The 24,112-nt window shown below is 32.4% G+C and overlaps 2 protein-coding genes and 1 long non-coding RNA gene across 5 annotated transcripts in view; 1 reads left to right on the top strand and 2 right to left on the bottom strand.

Moving 5' to 3' along the window:
* LOC149896861 (deubiquitinase DESI2) overlaps positions 1–10,104 on the bottom strand; it is a 29,399-nt gene extending 19,295 nt beyond the window's left edge. Inside the window, exons 1-2 of one of the 3 annotated variants that reach the window (XM_090117121.1) lie at positions 9,897–10,104; positions 9,244–9,395 (exon numbers count right to left, since the gene is read on the bottom strand). In XM_090117121.1, coding sequence (XP_089973247.1) covers positions 9,244–9,372 — 129 coding nt within the window. In that variant the 5' untranslated portion in view covers positions 9,373–9,395; positions 9,897–10,104. Of the gene's footprint in view, positions 1–9,243; positions 9,396–9,584; positions 9,805–9,896 lie in introns of those variants that run through there. The other 2 variants (XM_090117123.1, XM_090117122.1) reach the window with 2 other exon arrangements.
* A 286-nt stretch (positions 10,105–10,390) lies between these two features.
* Positions 10,391–23,912, top strand: deltaCOP (coatomer subunit delta). Its single transcript, XM_090117193.1, has 15 exons — positions 10,391–10,522; positions 10,643–10,682; positions 10,759–10,879; positions 12,126–12,228; positions 12,541–12,660; positions 13,029–13,088; positions 13,289–13,400; positions 13,581–13,665; positions 14,516–14,665; positions 19,125–19,201; positions 19,671–19,759; positions 20,908–21,055; positions 22,447–22,558; positions 23,147–23,269; positions 23,675–23,912. Exons 1-15 carry the CDS (start codon positions 10,520–10,522, stop codon positions 23,841–23,843), a joined length of 1,512 nt encoding a protein of 503 aa, XP_089973319.1. The 5' UTR covers positions 10,391–10,519; the 3' UTR covers positions 23,844–23,912.
* Positions 16,047–18,203, bottom strand: LOC149896860 (uncharacterized). Its single transcript, XR_016458272.1, has 3 exons — positions 17,388–18,203; positions 17,199–17,260; positions 16,047–17,124 (listed from the first exon to the last, which is right to left on the bottom strand). It is a non-coding gene; the product is annotated as an uncharacterized LOC149896860 (long non-coding RNA).
* Positions 23,913–24,112: the final 200 nt, after the last annotated feature.

The raw sequence follows: 24,112 nt of genomic DNA, 5'->3' as shown, positions 1-24,112 counted from the left end.
TAAAAAAAAAGAGCATAATCCATATTATGTGTTAACGTAAAGTAAACATAATATCTGTATACTTGTAGTCGCTTCTACGAGTGTAGTTAAAATCAATGTTACATCGTACAAACCACCCTTGAACCTCCCTGGCAAAGTGCTGAGGTGAAAACGTATTATATTACAAAGAACATGTCAATACAACGAGACAACCTTTTCAGACATGAAAGAAACATTCTTACAATAGTTACTATTGTTTATCACACACGTTCCTTGAAAATGTACTACTATTTCATTTTTAAACAATACTTTTATATACTTTTTCAGGATACCATTGGATAGAACTTCCTCCGAGAAAAAGAAGTTCACAAAATAGATTTCGAATATACAGTTAATTTATTTTGTTACAGAAGGGAGACGCTATAATCAACCACCCAAAACAAGGCAAATCCGAGACAGGATTGAAGATTCAAATTGGATTGATTTGGTACGGTTAACTCGGAACCCACTTTCTTGTCGGAAATCTTCTATTTCCTATAGAATTCATTAAACAATAGATACTATCGAGATGATGACGCGACACATTTCAAAGTTGTTTTTTTATCCCAGGAAAATGTTTAAAAAGTAAAAAATATAAACGTTGAGTTTTTTTTACGAATTATTTCGATCTGAGAGATTCAAATGCACCCAAAATCCGTTATATTTCCGACGACCTAATTAATCTAGACACAGACTTCACCATTTTCTCTTGTACTCATACAACTATACCAAGTTCAACTATTTTCTCGTGGACAATTTATATCCAAATGACTGAAGAAACTTCTTACTTCTCCGTTAATGGAATATCGACCCTTACTTTTATGGCCTAATAAAGTAGAAGTTCATAATCACGATACACATGCCCGCTGATGTGATTTATAATATAGCATTTTAGGGAGTATTGTCCCAGATTTCGGCCATGAGAGAAAGGGATGATATAACCCATTTGTAGCAATAATACAATAGCTTCTTTATACTCGCCACATAAAGCAGGGATGTTATCTTACTCACACACAAAGTCATGTCACAAAGTCATTTATTTTCTAAAATATTTGTTTGTAATCATGGACGTATAAAAAAAGACGGACGCCGTATTACGAACAAAGAACGTGAAGCCACCGTAGTAAGCTAGCGATCGTGTAAAGACAATGAACACGCACACACTCTCACCATAGTAAGCTAGTCGGCCGCCATTACGTCGCGAACTACCGACTGATTAACTGCGTCACTGTTTCACTAAAAAATATTTAAAATGCCGTCTTGCGTGGTTAAATGGTGTCGCAACAGTACAATTTTAAATAACAAATCACAAGGGATTACATTCCACAGGGAACAAAGTTATTTCTTTTACGTTTTAATGACAAAATTATTACGGCAAAATTTATAGAAAAAAATACAGCCGCCATTGTCATCAGGACAGCTGTTGCCATAGTGTTGCCATGGCAACATGGCACACACATGGATGTGTCGCCGCCATTACTAGGCTTCACTCAATGTTTAGGCGATACTCCGTCCGTTTTTTTTATACGTCCATGTTTGTAATTAATAATTTTTATTTCTTTTTAGTTCTATATCTTATGAAAATTGTTACCTAAACAATTCTAATTTCAATATGATTGCTTAGTCCCAAAAGATCATTTAAATAAAATTGTATCCATCTCTTACGTAATTCTCTAATTGAATCTTTGACTCAATATTTTCCTACAAGAAAGAAGAATAAGCAGCTAAACCACTATCTATCGCAGACGAATAAATCAGATTCATTATTAATGTGTACTGAATGACAAGAAATATTCGATATCTGGATAACGGCAACGGAATGGTGTCCTGAATTTGGGTCAAATAGTTTGTAGGTCGCTTACCATTGGGTCGAGTTTAATTCAATTAATAAAGTGAATAAGACAAAATCATCCACTTTGTTAATTTTGATTAAAGATTTATTAGTCTCGTGGTATTCTGCTATGAATTTGGATCACGTTATGAGAGCTAAATATGAGAAAACAATACATAGGCTTAGCTTTAAAGATTGTAGGGTATGTATTTATGGTAATTGAGTAGAGCGTAACATTTAAAAGAGTAGATAAGCGGGTAGTTAAAACATACAGTAGGAATTGAGTGCCATTTCACTTTTTTGGAAACGTCGATAAAAAATATCCGGAGATAATAATATAGAGCAATCATTGGAATAAAATTTATCCTCACATTTAACCGCTTACCGATAGCTTGCGGTTTCAGAAATCTTAATCAAGATTACAAAGTACAAGTCAGCAAAGTGGAACTTTAATAAAAAGTAGTGGCTTGCAATACAATTGAGATATTTATAGCTGCAAATACATAAAATGTATTTCGTCATCATTATCATTGTTTCACTTGAGAGCTACTTTGCTTGTATCACTGGAGTTGCGAATACTCGTTATGTTTTAAAACAGTGTATGAAGGTTTTTTCATGAGAGAAATGCTTATTTTTCTTGTGAAATTAACTTGAAAAATATCATTCTAACTAAAAATAGATTGAAAACAGCACTGTTTCGTTATTTTATAGACCGTAAACAAATACGACATGCTATTTCTCGTAATCAAAGCTAATAAAATGAAATAGAATAGAAATTAACAGAGCACGAATGTAATTCTAACAATTAAATAGTCATTTTAACGCTGAAAATGATTGAGTCATTTAAAACATAATATTCCTGAATCCGCATATCTACAATCTATGAAGGCGACATCGCACAAGACAGTCCTTATCATTTTTATTATAGAGCATCGCATCTTTTTTAGGTCAAAGGACATTTTTATGTTTCAACTCCCGGTTTAAAATTCGAAGTACATTTCAAAAGTTTCCCGCTGAAAGGCCAAAAAGCCAGCGCTCAAGTACTCGCCTATCAACGGTTTCAGATCAAGCACAGCACTATCGCTACGAGCGCGCATAATGAGTATCACTCATCTCTCAACTTTAACATTTATTATGTAGGCCCTCCGTTGAACCAGAGCCAAGACTACAAAAGGCAAAACTCTAATCTATACGAATATTATAAAGCTGCAGAGTTTATTTGTTTGTTGGTTTGTTTGAACGCGCTAATCTCAGGAACTATTGGTCCGATTTGAAAAATTATTTTGGTATTAGATAGCCCCTTTATCGAGGAAGGCTATAGGCTATATATCATCACGCTAAGACTACCAGGAGCGGAGCGGTACGGGTAAAACCGCGAGGCACAGCTAGTTTATTATGTAGGCTCTCCGTTGAACCAGAGCCAAGGCTACAAAAGGCAAAACTCTAATACATAAATATGAATAGACGCGAAATGGCAGTATGTTCAATCCCATTTCAATTTTCAATGGGACTTAATTAAATGTATTTATGTTTATCCTTTGAAACATCCGCTTTTATGTTATTCACATAGAAAGGCTGAATAGATTTTGACTCGTTTTACTTTTATGTAGAAACCTTGACGTTTGAATTTAAAATATTCTGCGGTGAGTTATATTTCGATGGTTACTTTTGTGTAGGGAGGGACAGGAAATATCTAAAGATTATTATCATTTTTCTTCCTTACCGTGTGGTAAAAATATTGAAATAAAGAAAACAGGAATCCCAATCTTTAAAACTTCATTAAGCTCCTCGAATCTATTTGTTATTTTTTTTTCAATGCTATCACTGGGTCTCCTACTAAACATCGGTATTATCGTTTTTGATAAAACTCAAATACATATATGACCAAATAAGGCACCATTTCTAAATTGTTAATGTTTCTACAACATAAACTGCTATTATTTTAGCAAAAGACTTTTCATATACGATAACATACAACAATGATTTATTTATTGACCATAACTTAAACCTCAAGCTTTATTAGGTGAAGAACACCAAATATATTTTTAGTTCGTACTTGACCGATTTTATGCTTAATAGGCATTTCAAGGGTTGCTCACAGCGAGGGCGCCAAAATTACTTCGTAACCATACAAATACGTTTTTATATTAGTGAATAGTCAGTAGTTGTCCAATAAGATGATTCATGGAAGATTTTCTGAGGATAGTCACGTTTTTTTTTTGAATTGAAATTTATTACGAGGCGAGATTCGGAACTTTTTTGAATAATAAAAAACTAAAAAAATAGCGTCCTTTTAAATATTTCTTTATACTCATCCGTCTTTGAAAACGTTTATGTTATTTTGTACGTCTTAAGAGAGCATATTCTATTTAACGCAAGTCAAAAACTCCGCGATCTATTACGATAGATCGCGGCTTGCGCTATCCTTTTACTATGAACAGCATAGGTCCACAGGAGAGCGCCGAGCAACATGTCCTCTCTCTGGAAAGGCTCGCTGCCGACTGATTTTAATCGGGTCGCGCGCAGTGTTTTATAGTACTTTAAAAAAAATTGTAGAAAAATAATAGAGGTACCTTAGTTGATTTTTTAAATTTTATCTTATAAGTAAGACATTCTTTTATTGCAATATGTATAAATTATATTCAATAAAGTCAAATATCTTGGTGAAAATAATAATTTTGTCGACTATAATTTCTAAAAAAAATCACATTGTTCGGATTTAAATTTCGTAAGTTAGGAGTCCAAAATAAAAAAATCTTTTAACTAACTATTTTAATAAGGATTTTTGCAGTTAGTTAAAAATAATTGTGTGTTAGATCTGTCAGCAATTTCAGATATTTTTAGCTTCGAAATTGACACTAAAAGTGAAATCAAGTAATCATCGGATCAGTTATCTTGATGGTATTCAGAAATACTGCATTAATTGAAAAAAACTCTTAACTAACTACATAGACAATAAAATTTCCTAAAATTATTAGTAATTCATGTGTTTGTAAGATAAGTGGTTGATGGACAATCTGGTTTGAAAAATCACATATTTGAGCCAAACAGCGCACGGACCGCGTACACAGCCTTAAGAGCATGGAACAAGTCTTTAAATTTACTTAGTACGAACACAACATCTCAATGAATTCTCATAGGAGAGACTCAAATATTTACTTATGCGATGCTCTAACATTCTGCGAGAGCTAAACTGCGGTTACATATGTTTGATTATCCTTTTACTATGAAATTCCAATAAATAATTCGAAGTTGACAACAAGTTAAAATGCTTTTCCACGACAACTGTTTTTGATAAAACACTTGAAGGAAATCAATTATTAATCAAACAACCCAGTTTCAAAATTTAACTATATTTAAAAAATATATTATTCAGGCAATCAATAAGTAGCAAAAGAACAGATTTAGCTCTCATAAAGTGTATCTAGAGTCTAGACACAGCCAATACATCTTCTTACTACAATATTTTGTTCACAAAGTTGTAACTAATAAAAATACGAAGGTATTAAAAAATTTAATAAGTAAATCCGTGAGAAAGAACACATGCACGCAAGTACTCTTATTAAAGGTAACCTTGGCCTGGTAATTAATTATATGTCTAGAATTTGTAGACTACAATAATTATAGGGTTTACTCTATCGTCTTTGTTTAGGGCGTAATTGTTGGGTATTGTTTTTTTCTAATAACCTTGTTCTGATATATTTGAATCGTAATTTCTAGAATCTTGAAACAAAGGGACATATTACATATAATATCCCTTTATGAACAGTGTTAATCTAGTTTCGGTACTTATTGTTAATTTAGATTGTCGCGTTTTGTAATACTGGTTAGATTGATGTTTTTTATTATTTCTAATAATAATAATTAGTAAAAGGATTTGGAAGAAAACACAGAGATCGACTATAGTTTGGAAGAGCTCGTATGCGGGTATATATCTGTATCGATATCAACATGCAATATTAAGAGTTTATAACGAACCAAAATATCCAAGGTTTTGTTTCTCATACCTTTCATTAGGAACTCCCTACCAATACATTGAAATATTTTTCAATATTTTACGATAAAAAAACTAAAAATATATATTTAATTTATTTAAACTTAATCATTGTTACTTCTCGGTAAAACGTAATCTAGCGTCTATAATCTGCCTACAATAATAACCGTTGATAATTTGTTATTTATGTGATAGTTGATAAAAAAGAAAATTGTAGCGTCATGTGTAAATGAACAAGCAGTTTTTGATTCTTACAGCACGAGACATTTTATTTTGAAAATAAAAAATGAAGCAATGTGACCTTACCTTTTTAGGAGGTCTGTTTACATAAAATTTCTTCTTCATTTTAAAACTAACGCACTACTCACTGCACATAAAAAGCGCGGGAATATAAAAAAAAGAATTCCCAAAACATTCAAACTTCGAATCACGTAAACACAAAACAGAAACAGTGTTGCTATTCAAAAAACTTGAATGCATTTAAAAAAGCCCAAGAACACCAGACCATTTTGTCTCATTTCCTTTAATGGACTTAGATAAGATACGCGCTCGGTTGTGGGGATGTCAATAATCCAGTTTTTTATCTGTATTTTTAATCTACGTTAATCAGACGGGCTCAAGTTATCTGAGACGCTAATAGCCTGACCACTACCATTGTTTACATAGCGAGATACTAAGCGTATTTGCATTGTTTACTTGAGATAATCATTTGAAGAATAGCTGTTGTTATCTGTTGCGAGTTCTTTTTTCTGTAGAAGGCATTTTTTAAGGTTTAAACAGTCCCTTTGGGGATTGGAGCAACACCCGGAATTAAACTGAAATCACAGTTATCTGATCTCCATGCAAGGGATTTTGCTACAGTTTTAGTAACAAATTAGGATGTAGATGCATCTTATAAATAACTTCTTTATTTTAAGTAATATAGGTACATATATTTTATATCTGGTGTAAAATCAAATCCATTATTTGGATAATCAAAATATCTACTTTAAAGATTTACAATCCTCTGTACAGACCTCACAAAGCGCATTAAAAAAAAGCGTTTCATTCGTGCTTTCATTTAGCACTTTTAAAACTGAATTTCTGTGTGGCCTATGAATAGGATCTACACTTTTGCTCGAGAGGAAAATAAAATAGTTTATATTATAAGGGCAATCAAAAATGTTAATACATTTGATTTTCTTGTTTCTTCTGAAAAATAATATAAATAAATTACCTTTAAATCCGTTGAAAAGTCTTTAATTTCTAAAGGATCGGAATTTTCGTTTAAATCAATATTTTCATACAGTAAAATCAATTTCTACCCACATACAAGTTTTGAAATCTAATCCTCAGTTACCAGGGCACCATAATTGGCTGCAATTGTGTTCATTAAGATTGTACATTTAATATCCATTTGAACACTCTTAATGCTTGTACAGTGAACTCAAGTTCTTAATTAGAATCTCAGTTAGTATCATACAAAGACAATATCCATTTGTGAGAAAAATATCAATTTCAATTAATTATTATGTTTACTTATTGTTCTGCCAATGTATAAAGCCGGAATGCTTTTAGTTGATTGCACTTATTTTATTTATTTATTTATTTATTTTTTACATACATAGATTCCTTACAGCTATTTGTATTACAATTTTTATAATTAACTTTAACAAAACAATACGCCAATAAAAAGGAATACCAATAATAAGACAATTAATGTGACAGTAGTTTAACATTAATTATAACAATGACAAAGTGGAAAAAATTAATATATATATATATATATATATATATATATATATATATATATATATATATATATATATATTTTTTTTGACATGGTATACAAAAAAGAGAAAGACGTACCCAGTATAGAATGTTTGGTATGGATGTGTGAGTGTGTGTACTGTGTGTGTAGTGTATAATGGTGTAGTGTGGTGAGATTGTGTATGGTAAACTAAGAAATTATTGAATTGGTGATGTCTGTTACTGCTTTTTTAAAACTGTTACGGGAGAGATGAAATATGTCAACACTTGAAAATTTCTTGTTGTAAATATCAGGTAGACGGAAGAGTGTAGAATTTTGCAGGTGTTTGGTTGAAGCGAGGGGAACCTTTAATAGTTGGCAATGCCTTGTTCGTAATGACGGTGCTTGTAGTGATATATTACCGAGAATATTTGGACAGTCCAGTCTATCTTATTACTTAAGTATATCAACTACTGCATCAAATTGAAGTATTATTTTAAACTGGGTTTTTGTTTTCACATTTTTTTCCTCAAAATATTATGGGTATTTTTATTTGCACTTACAAGATATTAAAATAATGTATAGATTCTGCATTCCAAAGAAACTAAGAATATAATGATTTAAAATATGTAAAATTGTACAGTAATTAAGTCTAATTTTGATAATATTTATAGATAAGTTATTAATAACTAACATTCGCCAAAAATTTAATTTAATATTTCTATTTCCCATATGTACACTACATTTTCCACTAATGAATAACAAAACAAAACTACCAACCACAGATTAAAAATATAGCATGCCAAAATAATTCCAAAAAATAGCCCTAGAAAAAAAAATGTGTACCATAAACAACTACACATTGATAACTAATTTTGTGTCAAAATAAAAAACGTGCAGGACTATCTCACAGTTGGTCAAGATTTAATTGTGGTGTGTACAATATTTTAATTAAGAATATAAAGCTTATTGAGACATACAGTTAAACAATACATATAAACATGCATATTATGTACATAGAAAAATATTTATATTTAAGAACAATTAAAATAACAATAAATAAATGTATGAATTAGATAAGTATCTGAATTTAACACTCAATTAACATTAAACATGCGTAAAAATATTTTTGCCTCGTCAATAAAGACATTGATAGCAAAAAATTAATAACAAGCAGTGGGCTTGTAGGCTTTGTAGGCTTGCATTGGAATTTGCTGTTTCATCTAAAATGATGCTTACTTACAAGTTTCTTTGAGGTCAAACTGTATAGTTTATTATAAATTATAATATATGCCTCCTTGGTTTAGTGGCTAGTATTTTATATGAATTATATTCAAAAAATAAGGCTTGATTCCCTTATTTTTTAAGTAAATGTATTGGATAAAAAACAATGCATGCACCATCCTACTGAAAATTGACAGAATGCAGCAAATATTTTTGTTCTACACTTTTTACAATTACACATACGTCATACATCTCTCACATACAAAACTCATCAAAATCTCTTTAATAGATTCATTTCACAAAAGTAAAAATGAAGCTTTTATTTTGGAAGATGCTGTATCCTAAATATAATACAGATGCATATTTTTCATGAATATTGTACACACACAAAAAAAGCTTGACCGCCTAACCTATTATACTGTACAGTGCTAACTACATTATCCTTACTAAATTCTGATTATCGTGAGGGTCCTCCTGAACAACGACCGGAGACTTTATCAACGGATCTCGGTCATTAGCCGAACGGTCTGGAGGCTCCCGTTCAGTACGGATACGGTGAACATCGCATTTCTTCATTTCTACACATACTTCTCACTGGACTGTGAATGTTTTCGAAGTATGATTGAATCTAGTTAAAACATGCGTAGGAAAAAAGTTTCGAATAATTAAAGATAAGATTACAGTATCACGAACTAACAGGATACTACTACTAATATTTTCGTACATTTTTTTAACGAATAGAATGTATAAAAATACACAGTTTGCAGATTACATTAAAAAAAACATACCTCATCATCACTATCATGACTAAGTAATGGAGTAGTCTCCATATGTGCTAAAAACTTCACTAAAACTAATAAAATACTATCACTGCACGTCAACAAATGTTTTTGTTCAACAATGGTACTAACTACACTGAAACTTCATAATAAACCGAAAATGATAAACGATTTATAATCAGGCATAAGGAAAATGTATTGTATGCAAATGAAATAACTGACCATTAGCCGAAATAATATCAATACGCATAAACGAGCATGTGACTCAAAGTACTGTTGTATTCAAACCGATGTACGGCATTAAATTAAAGATTTACTCACCACAGTATGTTGCTTTGTAAACGGGCACTTTCCATAAATTTTAACACGATCTCAAATTATTAGCTTCGCCATTTGGAGCAACAATAGCTAAGATTTTTTAACTTATTATAATGAAGAATAATATAAAAATTACACGATTTTGTAATTTTCGACGAAAAAATCACAATGTGCTTACACTTCCTTTCTGACAAATATGACAATTTACTAGTATGAATGCAGTTTGCAAATTGCACCGTTTTACCCACAGAGTACATTGAATATACGGGTACCAAAACTTGTGATACAGATTATAAATCGTTTATCATTTTGAGAATATAGTTGGGCGAGATTTAAATTATACCTAGAACATAGCTGTTATTATAATTTAATTGATGAATGCTTTTCTTTGGAATTACGGTATCCTTTAATAGTGATTACGATTGGATAATATTAACATTCACTTGTGTGATGTTTTTGAACAGCAAAGCAATTTTAATACTTGTCAGTTGTCAAAAGTCAAAACTTAACATTCTACACGTCAGCTTGTCAATACTGTCAAAACTTGTAATCGCGTTTTTGTGGAAGAATCGGAATAAACAGTGAAAATAAAAGTGAATTAAGTGTAAAATAAACTTAGTGGCAAGATGGTAATATTTATTAATAATTAAATGTGCATTGACAAAGTTATTACATTAAAAACTTTATTAATTTCTGCCTAAATATGCTGACACTTCTATCACTGTTTTTCATATTTATATTGTTTCTAGGTGCTTATCGCGGCTACGGTATGCACAAAATCGGGAAAAGGTAAGCAACCCTAAATATTAAAAAAAAAAGATATAGAAAATTAACTATATATTATAAAATAAATTCTATTTGCTAGCGTTGGTGTCACGACAGTTCGTCGAGATGACGAAGGCACGTATAGAAGGTTTGCTTGCGGCTTTTCCTAAGCTTATGACCAGCGGCCGACAACATACATTCGTTGAAACTGAATCTGTGAGGTAAATATTCCAATAAGAAATAGTAAGTCACTACAAAAAAATATTAGCTCTAAATTGCCTCAGATTGACATCAGATAGAAATACATCATACTGCTTTTGATTAGGAAGTGTCAATAATAATGAGAATAAATTCAATAAATAATGAACAATGATGTCTAATAATATAGTCACATTTTCATGGTATATGTACTTATCTATACTAATATTATAAAGAGGAAAAGTTTGTAAGTATGTATGTATGTATGTATGGTTTTCACGCAAAAACTACTGGACCGATTTCAAAAATTCTTTCACCATTAGAAAGCTGCATCTTTACTGAGCAACATAGGCTATATTGCATTTTCAAAAAAATTAGAGATCCTTACCAAAAATGCAATAATGTAACCCAAGGTGTAAAAAAATCCTCAATAAAACTTCTGCCATCGCGTGCGCTGCGGAATCTATTGAAGATAGAACAAAAAAATGTTCTACGGTATTATAGAATGGATCAATATCTACAAGAAAGTCCGCGATACCATATGTCCATCTTCAGTAGTTATGTTACTACAACAACTTTTTTACGTTTTCAAAGTAAATAGAAGTGCCGACAGTAATCAAACCATGTTATCCATACACATATATTAATCCTTATCCCATTAAATGATGTTTTATTATAGACTGTTTCAATACCAGCAAAATACTTTTTAAATGAAAAGAATTGGATATTCCATTCAAAAGATATAACGAATTTTTAAAAGTGTCAATCTACAGAAAATAGTAGGTATACTGTTCGAGCAGGCCGTAGTGCGGGGTTCACGGAGGAATTCTACCAATATGCGTCTTGACGGAACACAGTGGGGTTTTGGTCGGTAGGAATCCGACATAACCCACGGCCCCTCCCCCGGAGGCCGTGGGTATTTATGAAAGATTTCCCCACTAAAACAAAAAAAAAAGGCCGTAGTGCGGGACGGGGTAAAGGTGATTTTCATGTGATTAAAAATTAAACCTATATTCCGACCTATAGTAGACTTTTCACTGTAACAATATCGCTATCTATGCGGGTGAAATATATTATAATTATGTTGAGTATGAGTTTATGAAATAGGTACAATATTTTTAAAAGTACATTATATCTTCCTTATAAAAGGCAGCACTGAAAATATAATGTTCTAATCCCTATACTTTTAGTAATGCGTATTACTGTCAGTTTTCCTTGTTATTTATCAATCAAGATACTTTCCTTTTAAACGCTATTATTTTCTTTCAGATATGTCTATCAGCCGTTGGATAAACTTTACATGCTGCTCATAACAACAAAAGCAAGTAACATATTAGAGGATTTGGAGACACTGCGTCTATTTAGCAGAGTTGTATGTATTATTTTATTTATACTAGTTTTAATTGTTTGAAACTAGCTATCCGCCCGTGGCTTCACCCTCTGTGTATACATATAAAAATTCCTCTAAAATCACTCTATCTATTAAATTATTTTGTGTTTGTTTCCAAATGAAAATAACAGTGAAAGAAATGTGAAAAGAGAAAGAAATCTTTATCTCATGTTTTAAGCAACACATTTGGTGATTAATTTTTGTTCATAGATTCCATGTTATGTCAGAACCTGTAAAAATAATATAAATTCAAATTTTCAAATTTCATGTATAGAATATATTTTGTCTTCCCAGGTACCTGAGTACTGCACTCAACTGACAGAAGCCGAAGTATTGAACCAAGCATTCAATTTGCTGTTTGCATTCGATGAGATTGTAGCGTTGGGCTACAGGGAGAGTGTCAATTTGGCGCAAGTGAGTTAAATGTTTTGTTTTTTACATATGTATTTGCTTCTTGTGAATAAATGTGAATTATGTGATTGCCAAAAAAAGATCATGCATTTTTTTTTTTGTTGCCTCTATCTATGTCCAGAATTTGGAGTTAGATACATATTAAAATTGCGTGTGTTCATAATATTATATAGGTGTGTATATGTGTGTGTTTTCATTAGCCAAATTTATCCAGCCATTAAACAGTACTAACCTGGGTAAACGCAGGATGAGTGTTGAACCTTGTAAAATTACAATGTTTCAGTTAAAAATTAAAACTACCCTCAACTTGGGAAATTTGAAAAATACATCTTGAAATTTAATTTTTTTATTCAATTTTTTTTCTTTCGCAGGTACGCTCTTTCGTAGAAATGGACTCGCATGAGGAGAAAATTTACCAAGCTGTTAGACAGGTATGTTTCTTTAAATTATTAAATTTTAGCTCCTTATATCTCACATACATGTAATCAAAATATGTAAAAGTAAATTTTGTGAACTGTCATATCTGATATTTGCTCAGCTGAACGGATTTTAACACTCGTGTAAGGATTGTTAACTTAAATATTTAAAAAAAATTGTATTTAATACATAAATTAAACATTTTTTTCCTTAGACGCAAGAACGCGAAGCCGCCAATCGTATGCGTGAGAAAGCGAAGGAGTTACAAAGAGAGAGATTGGAAGCTGCCAAGGGAAGATACATGGGCGCCGTTTCTAAGAATTTCGGTAATTTCATTTTATTTTTCGATACAATAAATTATATGGAATTTATAATAACACTGTTCATGTTCATTTTCAAATTCGCTTTAGTAGTTTCGGAGGTGATGCGGTACAAGCAAACAAAATAATCTTATGTCTTATAATATTTATTACATTACCCTAATAATAAATAATGTTCATTTATAGGTACCGGTTTTGGCAGTTCTTCCATGTCGTCAGCAAGCAGTGAGCCGTTGATCGAGAAGATACCGGCCACACCTGTTAAAGAGACGTAAGTGCTACTGATATTAGTGATATAAGTGTTATTGATATTTTATTGAAGTTTTATGACATTCAAATGCTTTATAAATATAAATTTATAAAGAATAGAAAAATTCGGTGTCACATAAAACTGAAAGAATAGAATAAATTCGATTGCTCTGGCGGGTCACGAGTGGGTGAGTTGGTCAGGCATCCGCCCCGGAATGGCGCGAAGGATGCGGGTTCGAGTCCCGCCTCGTGATCAAATTTTTCTATTCTTTATAAATTTATAAGTGCTTTGTTTCCAATTTTTTTCACATATGTGATAAAAATGTAAAAATATTTGGTATGTGTAATATGTTTATGGATAGAAAATATAATATTATTGTCCCTTAATGTGGATTATAATTACATCACAAGTAGTTTATTAATTTGACTATGAATCAGATTACTTTAGCAAGGATGTATTATCTCGTAATAATAATATAATAATATACAATAATATACAATATCTAGATTTAGATTTTATAATCATATTGTAATTTTTCCTGTGTCAGTGTGATTCATATCAAAGTTACTGTTAACACACCTATCGCATAACAGTATTTGTAACAATAACATATTGTTATATTATTTTTACTAGTTTTTCCTATTATTAAGCTATTGCATAGCTTCTTTCGCGGGCCTTGAGCGCGGGGACCGAATCCAGAAATTCCGTAACGAAAAACCTCACGCTCCCCACGGGGACGGGCGCGGAGGTGTGGCTTGAAGGCATAGCATGCAATAGCCTTACCGCGGCAGTCCCCGAGTGCCACACGTCTTTTTTTCAACTATTTACTTGCTACTAATGACTTGAATGTATTTTTTTTTTAATTTTTTAGTCGTACAAGCCGTTCAGCCATGAAACTCGGCTCTCGAGGCACAGACGCTGACAGTTTCGTGTCCCGCCTACAAACAGAAGGCGAGAAGATTGTTACCAACACTCCGATGACCGCTAAAGTGGACAAACCGCCGGCCGCTGACCAGAAAGAGTGAGTTCTCTATAGTTGTCATAGATTATAGATAGAAAAAGTGAGTTCTCTATAGTTGTCATAGGTTATAGATAGAACTATAGTTGTCATAGATTATAGATAGAGAAAGTGAGTTCTCTATAGTTGTCATAGGTTATAGATAGAACTATAGTTGTCATAGATTATAGATAGAGAAAGTGAGTTCTCTATAGTTGTCATAGGTTATAGATAGAACTATAGTTGTCATAGATTATAGATAGAGAAAGTGAGTTCTCTATAGTTGTCATAGGTTATAGATAGAACTATAGTTGTCATAGATTATAGATAGAGAAAGTGAGTTCTCTATAGTTGTCATAGGTTATAGATAGAACTATAGTTGTCATAGATTATAGATAGAGAAAGTGAGTTCTCTATAGTTGTCATAGGTTATAGATAGAACTATAGTTGTAATAGATTATAGATACTTGGAAAAAGTGAGTTCTCTATAGTTGTCATAGGTTTTAGAATAGTTACCAACACTCGGATGACCGCTAAAGTGGACAAACCGCCAGCCGCTGACCAGAAAGAGTGAGTCTATAGTACTCATAGGTTAAAAAGGAAAAGGGCATCTTATGTCTTACTAGCTACGCTCAACTGTTTCACCCGCGTCAGTCCTGTTGGTCTTAGCGTGATGATATATAGCCTATAGCCTTCCTTAATAAATGGGCTATCAAATACTGAAAGAATTTTTTAAATCGGACCAGTAGTTCCTGAGATCAGCGCGTTCAAACAAACAAACTCTTCAGCTTTATAATATTAGTATGTATATATAGAAAAAAAAATCGTTGAACGATAAAATAATTTGGAAAATCCAAAAGTGCACGCCTCATAATTTTTTTTTTAATAAATATTTATTAATTATTATTTTTGTTTATTTAATAACAATTAAACCACATCGAATCAGACCCTGAAAAATGAAAGGGTTCTATTCCTGAGCATACTCAAGCGTAAGAGAAAAAAAAAGACTCGATTAGTAAAGTATTTCGGTCGCTATCGTGTTAAGACGATACACAAAAAAAAATCCACTGCTTGGCGGGCGGAGTCTAATAGCTCGCTATCGCGAACGCGGGTGTGCGCGAAGTCATTCTTGCAAACTCGCCGCGCTGCCGCTGGCCGACTCGGGACAAACATGTATGGAGTCGTCATACAGTTATAATATTGTTATACATTTATTCAATTGTTGATTTATTGGTTTTATTTTCTTGTTTATAAACAAATAATCTTCTTTCCAACAACTACTTAGACATTATTAATAATTATTATTTCGTAATGTTTACTTTATTACAAAATAAAATAATACAGGTTATAAATAATCTTTAAAATAACAAAAAATATTGTTACTCTGAAAAAATGAAATGGTACTCAATAACGCGGACTACTGAATTGATTTAGATAGAATTTGATGCTGACGTAGATATTACATCATGCCCAGAAATGAAAGGTACTATTTCTGAAAGAAGTTATAAACCCTAATTCTTCTCAGTCAAAGTCAAGAGTGGAAGATATCACTAATACAGTAAAACTGATGCGAAACTTTAGATGTTAATTTGTATATTTTTTTGTTAGTTGTTACTTAATCACGTCAAGACTACATTACCAATTTTGATAAAATATAGCTAATTGCCTGGATTTACACATAGGATACTTTTTATCCGAACTGAACACTTCTGTGGGAAAAAACAGGATTCACGATATAACCTAATTCCACGCGGGCAAAGCCGCGGTCGGAATGATATTTTTTTAAATAAAAAAATTGTTTTGAAAAAAACACAAAATATATTGACGCATGTATTTATTTTTTTCACTCTATTATAATTGTAATTATTCATTACAAATAATCAAAATAAAATAGCCAGAACAAAGTTAGGCCCTGGTAAGGTAGGTAGGCAGGTACAGCAATGTGAGACGAACACTGGCTTATTTATACCAATAATAATGTATTATAAACATTAAATTAAGTTAACAACAAAAATACATAATATTAGCTAATGTGAAAACGAATCAACCAATCATCCCACAACAATGAAATGTGCACACAAATATTCATCCAAATCGGTACATGTGATTAGGAGGAGTGACTGCAGCGCCATCTTCCGGGGCCAATTGTGTTTCCAGATCACCCAGGAACTCAATTTAATATACTTACACAAAATTTTTCGAAATGAAAACTCACATTACTATGTAAATATGAATATAAACCTGTTTTAGTACTAAGCAATTTCCCGCACAGGTGTAGTAAGTATAAATGAAATAAATATCAACATCAAATTCTTTATACAACATACTTATCTACCACCTACTAAGAAATGTAATTCTTGAAATTTTTTCGTATTTTTTTAAATATAATACTACTCCAATGAGCTCCTGTTCCATATTACGGCCACCATACTTCCACTAAGTTCACCATGATTTTTTATTTCTTTGCACTTTGTTGCTTTTTGCTAAAAATGGAATCATGCGATAAAACCAGTAGAGCGTTGATAACATACATTTTTGACTGAATAAAGGTACTTACGAAGGAGTGGGTTCACATTGTGAACAATCAGTGGGTTTATTTTCCTTCTGGATTCCGGATTTCTGAAAAGATTATCTATGCTATAAATGAAAAAAATCTTACACATTCGTTATGTACTTAAAACAGGGGTACATATCAAACATCGTCTATAATACAATTATCATCAAATTTAAAATAAAACCAACTTACTTCATTAATTTGTTCTAATTGTAAGCATTCTTTTTCCTCCAATCTTTATGTTTCTTCTTCTTATTTTCTTTATTGTCCCCATTTGTCTCATTTTGTCTTATTGTGTTGTCACCCTTTTTTACGATGGCGCGAGCGACACAAGTTCCCCGTGTGACGGCCGTAGCGGGAATGACTCGTGCAGCGATCGGGGTAGGAAGGTACAGGGCGGCTCTCGCTATATTGGCTAGTCGCGCGCTAATTTCAAGTATTTCTTGTTTATTTCAAAACCATCGCATATTTCAAAATTCTAAATCGGTAGACGTATAGGTTGTATGTTTTATAGTTAATATCCAAAAAGTCGTAACTTTACGTTTGTTATTTTGAAGATGCCAGAGATTAAAAAAAAATAACAATGAGAACTTTGTATTTTTTTTCTATCGAGAAAATATCATGGAATCATGTTTCTAAAACGGTAGACGTATTGTGTTACTATTGAACTTTCTTGTCAAGAATTTTCATCACGACAACTTTAATAATATAAAAATTACGAAGGTTTAAAAAGGGCCGTAAATGTTAGAAAAATTAATTCATCACCTTAACAAGAAAAAGGATCCGCACATACAGACACACGGACGTCCAAGACAGAACTTTTTTAAACTGTTTTTTAACTAGTTTAAATAACAAAAATGACATCAAAAATATCATGAACGTTAAAAATAGTGTTTTTCTTAATATGTGTGTGTATGTATTATCTTACAAGTGCAATGTATGATACATAAAGACATTTTAAGTTTGAAAAATCAGATGTTTTGCGCGAAGTGACAGTAGTACCCACCTCAACGCTTCGCTTATGAGGCGTGCAATACATTTTAAATTAATAAATAATGTTTACACATTTCGCATTCTTTCATTTGAGTAGTCTTTATCCAATCACCGCGCCACTTCTATCTCAGTATTGATGATGTTAGTAGCACTTTGACTCTTCTGTCATGTTAAGAGCGCATATTCAATTTAACGCAAGTCAAAATCTCCGCGATCTATTACGATAGATCGCGGCTTGCGCTATCCTTTTACTATGAACAGCATAGGTCCGCAGGAGAGCGCCGAGCAACATGTCCTCTCTCTGGAAAGGCTCGCTGCCGACTGATTTTAATCGGGTCGCGCGCAGTGTTTTATAGTACTTTAAAAAAATTTGTAGAAAAATAATAGAGGTACCTTAGTTGATTTTTTAAATTTTATCTCATAAGTAAGACATTCTTTTATTGAAATATGTATAAATTATATTCAATAAAGTCAAATATCTTGGTGAAAATAATCATTTTGTCGACTATAATTTCTAAAAAAATTCACATTGTTCGGATTTTAATTTCGTAAGTTAGGAGTCCAAAATAAAAAAATCTTTTAACTAACTATTTTAATAAGGATCTTTGCAGTTAGTTAAAAATAATTGTGTGTTAGATTTGTCCGCAATTTCAGATATTTTTAGCTTCGAAATTGACACTAAAAGTGAAATCAAGTAATCATCGGCTCAGTTATCTTGATGGTATTCACAAATACTGTATTAATTGAAAAAAACTCTTAACTAACTACATAGACAATTAAATTTCCTAAAATTATTAGTAATTCCTATGTTTGTAAGATAAGTGGTTGATGGACAATCTGGTTTGAAAAATCACATATTTGAGCCAAACAGCGCACGGACCGCGTACACGGCCTTAAATGTTAATCCTGAATTAACATATTTTGATTTTTTTACAGCATTCACTTACGCTTCGAAGAGCGGTTGAATTTAGTGGCTGGAAGGGATGGTGATATACAAAACTTTGAGCTTTCTGGTGAGTTTCATTTTTAGAAGTATTTCGTTTATAGAAGAAATGTTAATTTGTAAATAATAATAAATGTAATATTATTATTATTTCACCTATAAGTGTCTGACGCATTTGCAGAAAGAAAATGCGCATTGATTCCCATTTAAAAATAGAATTATAATCCATACTAATTACTAATATGTATTATAAATGCGAAAGTAACTCTGTCTGTCTGTCTGTTACACAATCACGCCTAAACTACTGAACCAATTTGCATGAAATTTGGTAAGGAGATATTTTGATACCCGAGAAAGGACATAGGCTACCTTTTATTGCGAAATATGTACCACGGGCGAAGCCGGGGCGGACCACTAGTATGTCATATAAGATATATTATGTACTTCTTACTCGTTAATTTACATTATCTTTTTCTGATTAAGTTCATATAAGTTATAGGTATTTTAATTTCTTCATAAATAATAATTTATTTCATCAGGTTTGCTGACGCTACGTATCACCAATGAGCAATTTGGAAGAATACATGTGCACCTCAACAACCAGGACACGAGGCCCTTACAATTACAGGTAAGAATAAAAAACTTAGGTATAACTAAATTATGTATTGTGCAAATAATGAAACATGATCTTTATCAGAAATTAATAAAAATATTTAACGAGCGTATGTGCCGGGCACACGTGTCAGAAGTAAAACTTCTATGGCAAGATTCAAAGATATCAAAATCTTCGCCTTACTCCATAATGTGACGGTATTGCCATGACGCGATCTTGAAATTTTACTTTCAACGCTCCTAAAGAAGTTTCACTTCAATAATGACATGCAAATAAACATGTCTACACATAAGGATGGCTGCATATATTATTCTACAAATATCATTCTCTATATACGTAAATGTAAATGATTACTAAATAAACTTATTCTTCAAGCTTAAACAGGAAAAAATATCTTTATATACCGAATTTTAATTTGGAATAGAAAAGTATTATTTAGTCCCTTGAACCGATTAACTTGTGTAGCTTAGCTTGTGCTAATCTTCAAATTTTGAGGTACTGGAAGAAAAAGCATAGTAATTAAAAAAAAATTGAACAGAAAAATTCCATCGCGATGATTAACATTTACGTACATATAAAAAAGTATACACAAATAAGAATTATAAAAGGTGTGGCGTGATGGCCAAATTCATTGTTTATTGAACTTCAATATATGTATATAATTAAAAATATGTACTATCTTTCCGTGCGCGGTTTCGCCCGTTTTATAGAAAATATAGCAAATTCTATACTAAAACCTTCTTCGAGAACCATTCTATCTATTTAAAAATCTCCCATCAACATCTATTTGCGTAGTTTTCAGATTTAAGCATACATAGGCTAGAGAAAGCGACTTTGTTTTATACTATGTATAATAATCGTAATAATATTCGTGTTTATAGATTCCTTGTTCTATGAAAAAATAGTAAAAAGGTAAAAAATAAAGGTTTATGTGGCCTGGAAGAAATCGCTTTTAAGCGATAAGGTCACCTTTTGTACTTAGCATCCATACAAATATATATAATACTGTACATTGTAATATTAATCCATCAGGCCCCGGAATCACAGACACAATAGAAAATCTATTGTGTCGCGGTCGGATCTAGCCGCTCGGTGGTTGAGAGGGTTTGGTACAATAAATGATTAAATAAATGAATAAATAAAAAACATTCTTCCTAACACAGACACACCCAAACGTAGACAAGGAGGCCTTCAGATCGGACGGTGTGATCAAGCTGAAGCAGGCCCAACGGCCGTTCCCGCTGAACAGCGACGTGGGCGTGCTCAAGTGGCGCCTGGCCACTGCGGGCGACGACCGGCCGCCCTTGTCTGGTGAGTCATCATCATCATCATCTTCATCAGTCCTCTATAAATAAATTATATTATAGTTTTATATACATACTAGAGGTCCGCCCCGGCTTCGCCCGTGGTACATATTATTATTTCGAAATAAAAGGTAGCCTATGTCCTTTCTCGGGTATCAAAATATCTCCATACCAAATTTCATGCAAATTGGTTCAGTAGTTTAGGCGTGATTGAGTAACAGACAGACAGACAGAGTTACTTTCTAATATATAATATTAGTATGGATTACATTATAGGACATTATTACAAAAATCGACCTAGTCCCACAGTAAGCTCAATTAAGGCTTGTGTTGTGGGTATCATAAATACATATATAGATAATAATAACACCCAGACCCAAGAACAAATAATTGAGTTCATCACACAAATATTTGCCCTGACCGGGGATCGAATCCGGGACCGTCGGCTCAGTAGGCAGTTACTTTACCACTGCGCCAACCGCGTCGTCAATAAATCTTTTTTTTAAACTATTGAATAGCTTCTATCGCGGGCCTTGAGCGCGGGGACCGAATCGAGAAATTCCGTAACGAAAAAACCTCACGCTCCCCACTCCGACGGGCTCGGAGGTGTGGCTTGAAGGCATAGCATGCAATAGCTGTACCGCGGCAGTCCCCGAGTGCCACACGTCTTTTTTTTTGCTTTAATCATGGTATTATAATATGGTGATACAAAAATATTAATAACTAGCTTCCGCCCGCGACTCCGTCCGCGCGGATGTCGGTCTTCGCGTGGATGGTTTATTTCTCCATTTTGAGTAACTCTGACAATGACATCTTATAAATATCTATTGGACCCAAATACGGCTAGGCCTATTATAATACGCAACGTGTTCGCGGTTCTACAGAACAACGTCTATAGATAAAACTGAAAAATTAAGATTAATTTTTTTTCTACGTATTTTTCCAGGATAAAAAGTATCCTATTTTACGCCCAGGATAATAAGGTATAATTATACCAAGTTTCATCGAAATCGAACCGGTAGTTTTCACGTGATGTCCTCACATACAGACAGACAGACAGACAAATTTTTTTTTAATCACATATTTGGGTTTGGTATCGATCCAGTAACACCCCCTGCTATTTATTTTTTCAATATTTTCAATGTACAGAAATAACCCTTCTACAGATTTATTATATTATGTATAGATGTAGACATGTTCAGCCAATACAATATAGCATGCAAAAATTATTTAGTCTATCGTATTATTATTTTGCTACGTTACCTCATAACTTTTGACTGAGTGAACTAATTTTGATATACTATTATATTTGATAGCTACAGCTGCTATTTGGTCCAATTTAAATTTTATTTAGTTACTAGTTTTTTGTTAATAAAAAAAATATATTTTGTTTTCCAGTAAACTGCTGGCCATCAGAGGGCGCTAACGGCGGCTGTGACGTCAACATTGAGTACGAGCTTGAACAAGACCACTTGACGCTCTCTGATGTTAACATCAACATTCCGATGCCGTGAGTACAGCTGTTATACCTCTTATTCGTAAACAGTTGATCAACAATTGCTAGATATTTTGTTTGAATGTTGGTACTATTTATTCTAAAACTTAAAGTTCCGTGCGACACGGAGTGTTGTCAGTAATATGTTGATTCAATTTTTTTCTGGACAAAATATGTTTATCATGATTATTTTGAAAAATTTTAGATTGACAATTTTTTTTAAAGTGAAAACTTCTTTAGCGGCGTGAGCACTTTTTCTGTAATAGGTATAAAATCTTAAACTCGCGTCAGGACACGTGACCTGATCGAAAAAGCGTAAGACGGATGGATATCAAACATGCTCAACGTTAATAATCAAGTTTTCACTTCTGCCGGCACTCTCGGAATACAGCCCGTCTTTTTTTTATAAATATATCTAAAAATGAAGTGCTTCGTGTCGTGAATAATGGAGAAAATCTACTGTTTCGGGTCGATATTTAAAAAAATATTTTACAAAATGCCGCTACATCAATCCTATTCTCAGTTGGATTGCATATTCATACCAAGACTATCATAATTAGAATTTACCGTTTAAATATTATATTATAATATATTTTTTCTTAGATCTGGCAACACCTCGCTAGTAGTCCACCAATGGGAGGGCAGCTACACGCAGAAGGGACGAACGTTGGTCTGGAACATTCCACTTATCAATAAACAACAGAAAACTGGCACTTTGGAGTTTACGTAAGTATTGCCAGAGTAAAAAATTAAAAACTAGATGTGTTGCCATATGCAAATGTTTCTTAACAAAATTATAAAAGGTTAAAACCTGGTTGAATGTTTTGTATTACTATTATAAGCTGTTATAATAAAGTAAATTATATAATTTGATATATTTTGCTAAACACAGCTCATTCTTTATTTTATGAGAATTAACAAGTAATGTTACCTATTTTTTTAATAATAAATAATATTTCAATTACGATTTTTTTAACACTCTTTTTCTATTAAACTAGCTGACTAACTCCACTTCGTCTGCTCTCAATAGGAACATTATTGCAACATTGATCATAGCGTGAGCTACTAATATTTATACACATTATACACTATTTTATAAACTAGAAAATATATTAAAATTGTTATTTTCAGTGTGTCACCAGCGATTCCGAACGATTTCTTCCCGCTAACAGTATCTTGGGTGTCGGACACGTCTCTCGCTTTACTCACAACTACAAAAGTTGTTCAAGCCGATGACGGAACGCCAGTCGACTATTCGCAAGAAATTAGTTTCCACCCTGATAAATATGAAATTGTTTAAATAATTGTATTGTTTAATATATTATATATTGTATTTTATCGTGTATTCTAAATAAATTTATTGGAAGAAGTGTTGTTTTATGTCATGTCATGTCATTTAGGCCATGTTGAGATTTTGATCTGTTTTTTGTTGTCTATGGGTACAAAAGTACGGAGCCGTTATATTTGAATAGTGATAAGGGACCTTAGTGAATATAATTTATTTTTTAATAAAACTGAACATACAAATAAATTACACTATAATATTTCCACAGTAGCTAAAAGCTAATG

This window comes from Colias eurytheme, chromosome 27 (genome assembly GCF_061535395.1).
Source record: "Colias eurytheme isolate Ceu_HAF_F1 chromosome 27, ilColEury1 Martin Lab GWU primary, whole genome shotgun sequence".
NCBI lineage: Eukaryota > Metazoa > Arthropoda > Insecta > Lepidoptera > Pieridae > Colias > Colias eurytheme.
Note: the sequence above shows the minus strand (reverse complement) of the source record. Positions and strands in the feature narration are given on the sequence as shown.

Coding starts and splice junctions, on each gene's coding strand:
- deltaCOP (XM_090117193.1), top strand. Junction 21,056..22,446: donor CGACCGGCCGCCCTTGTCTG/GTGAGTCATCAT, acceptor TTTGTTTTCCAG/TAAACTGCTGGCCATCAGAG. Junction 23,270..23,674: donor ACTGGCACTTTGGAGTTTAC/GTAAGTATTGCC, acceptor TGTTATTTTCAG/TGTGTCACCAGCGATTCCGA.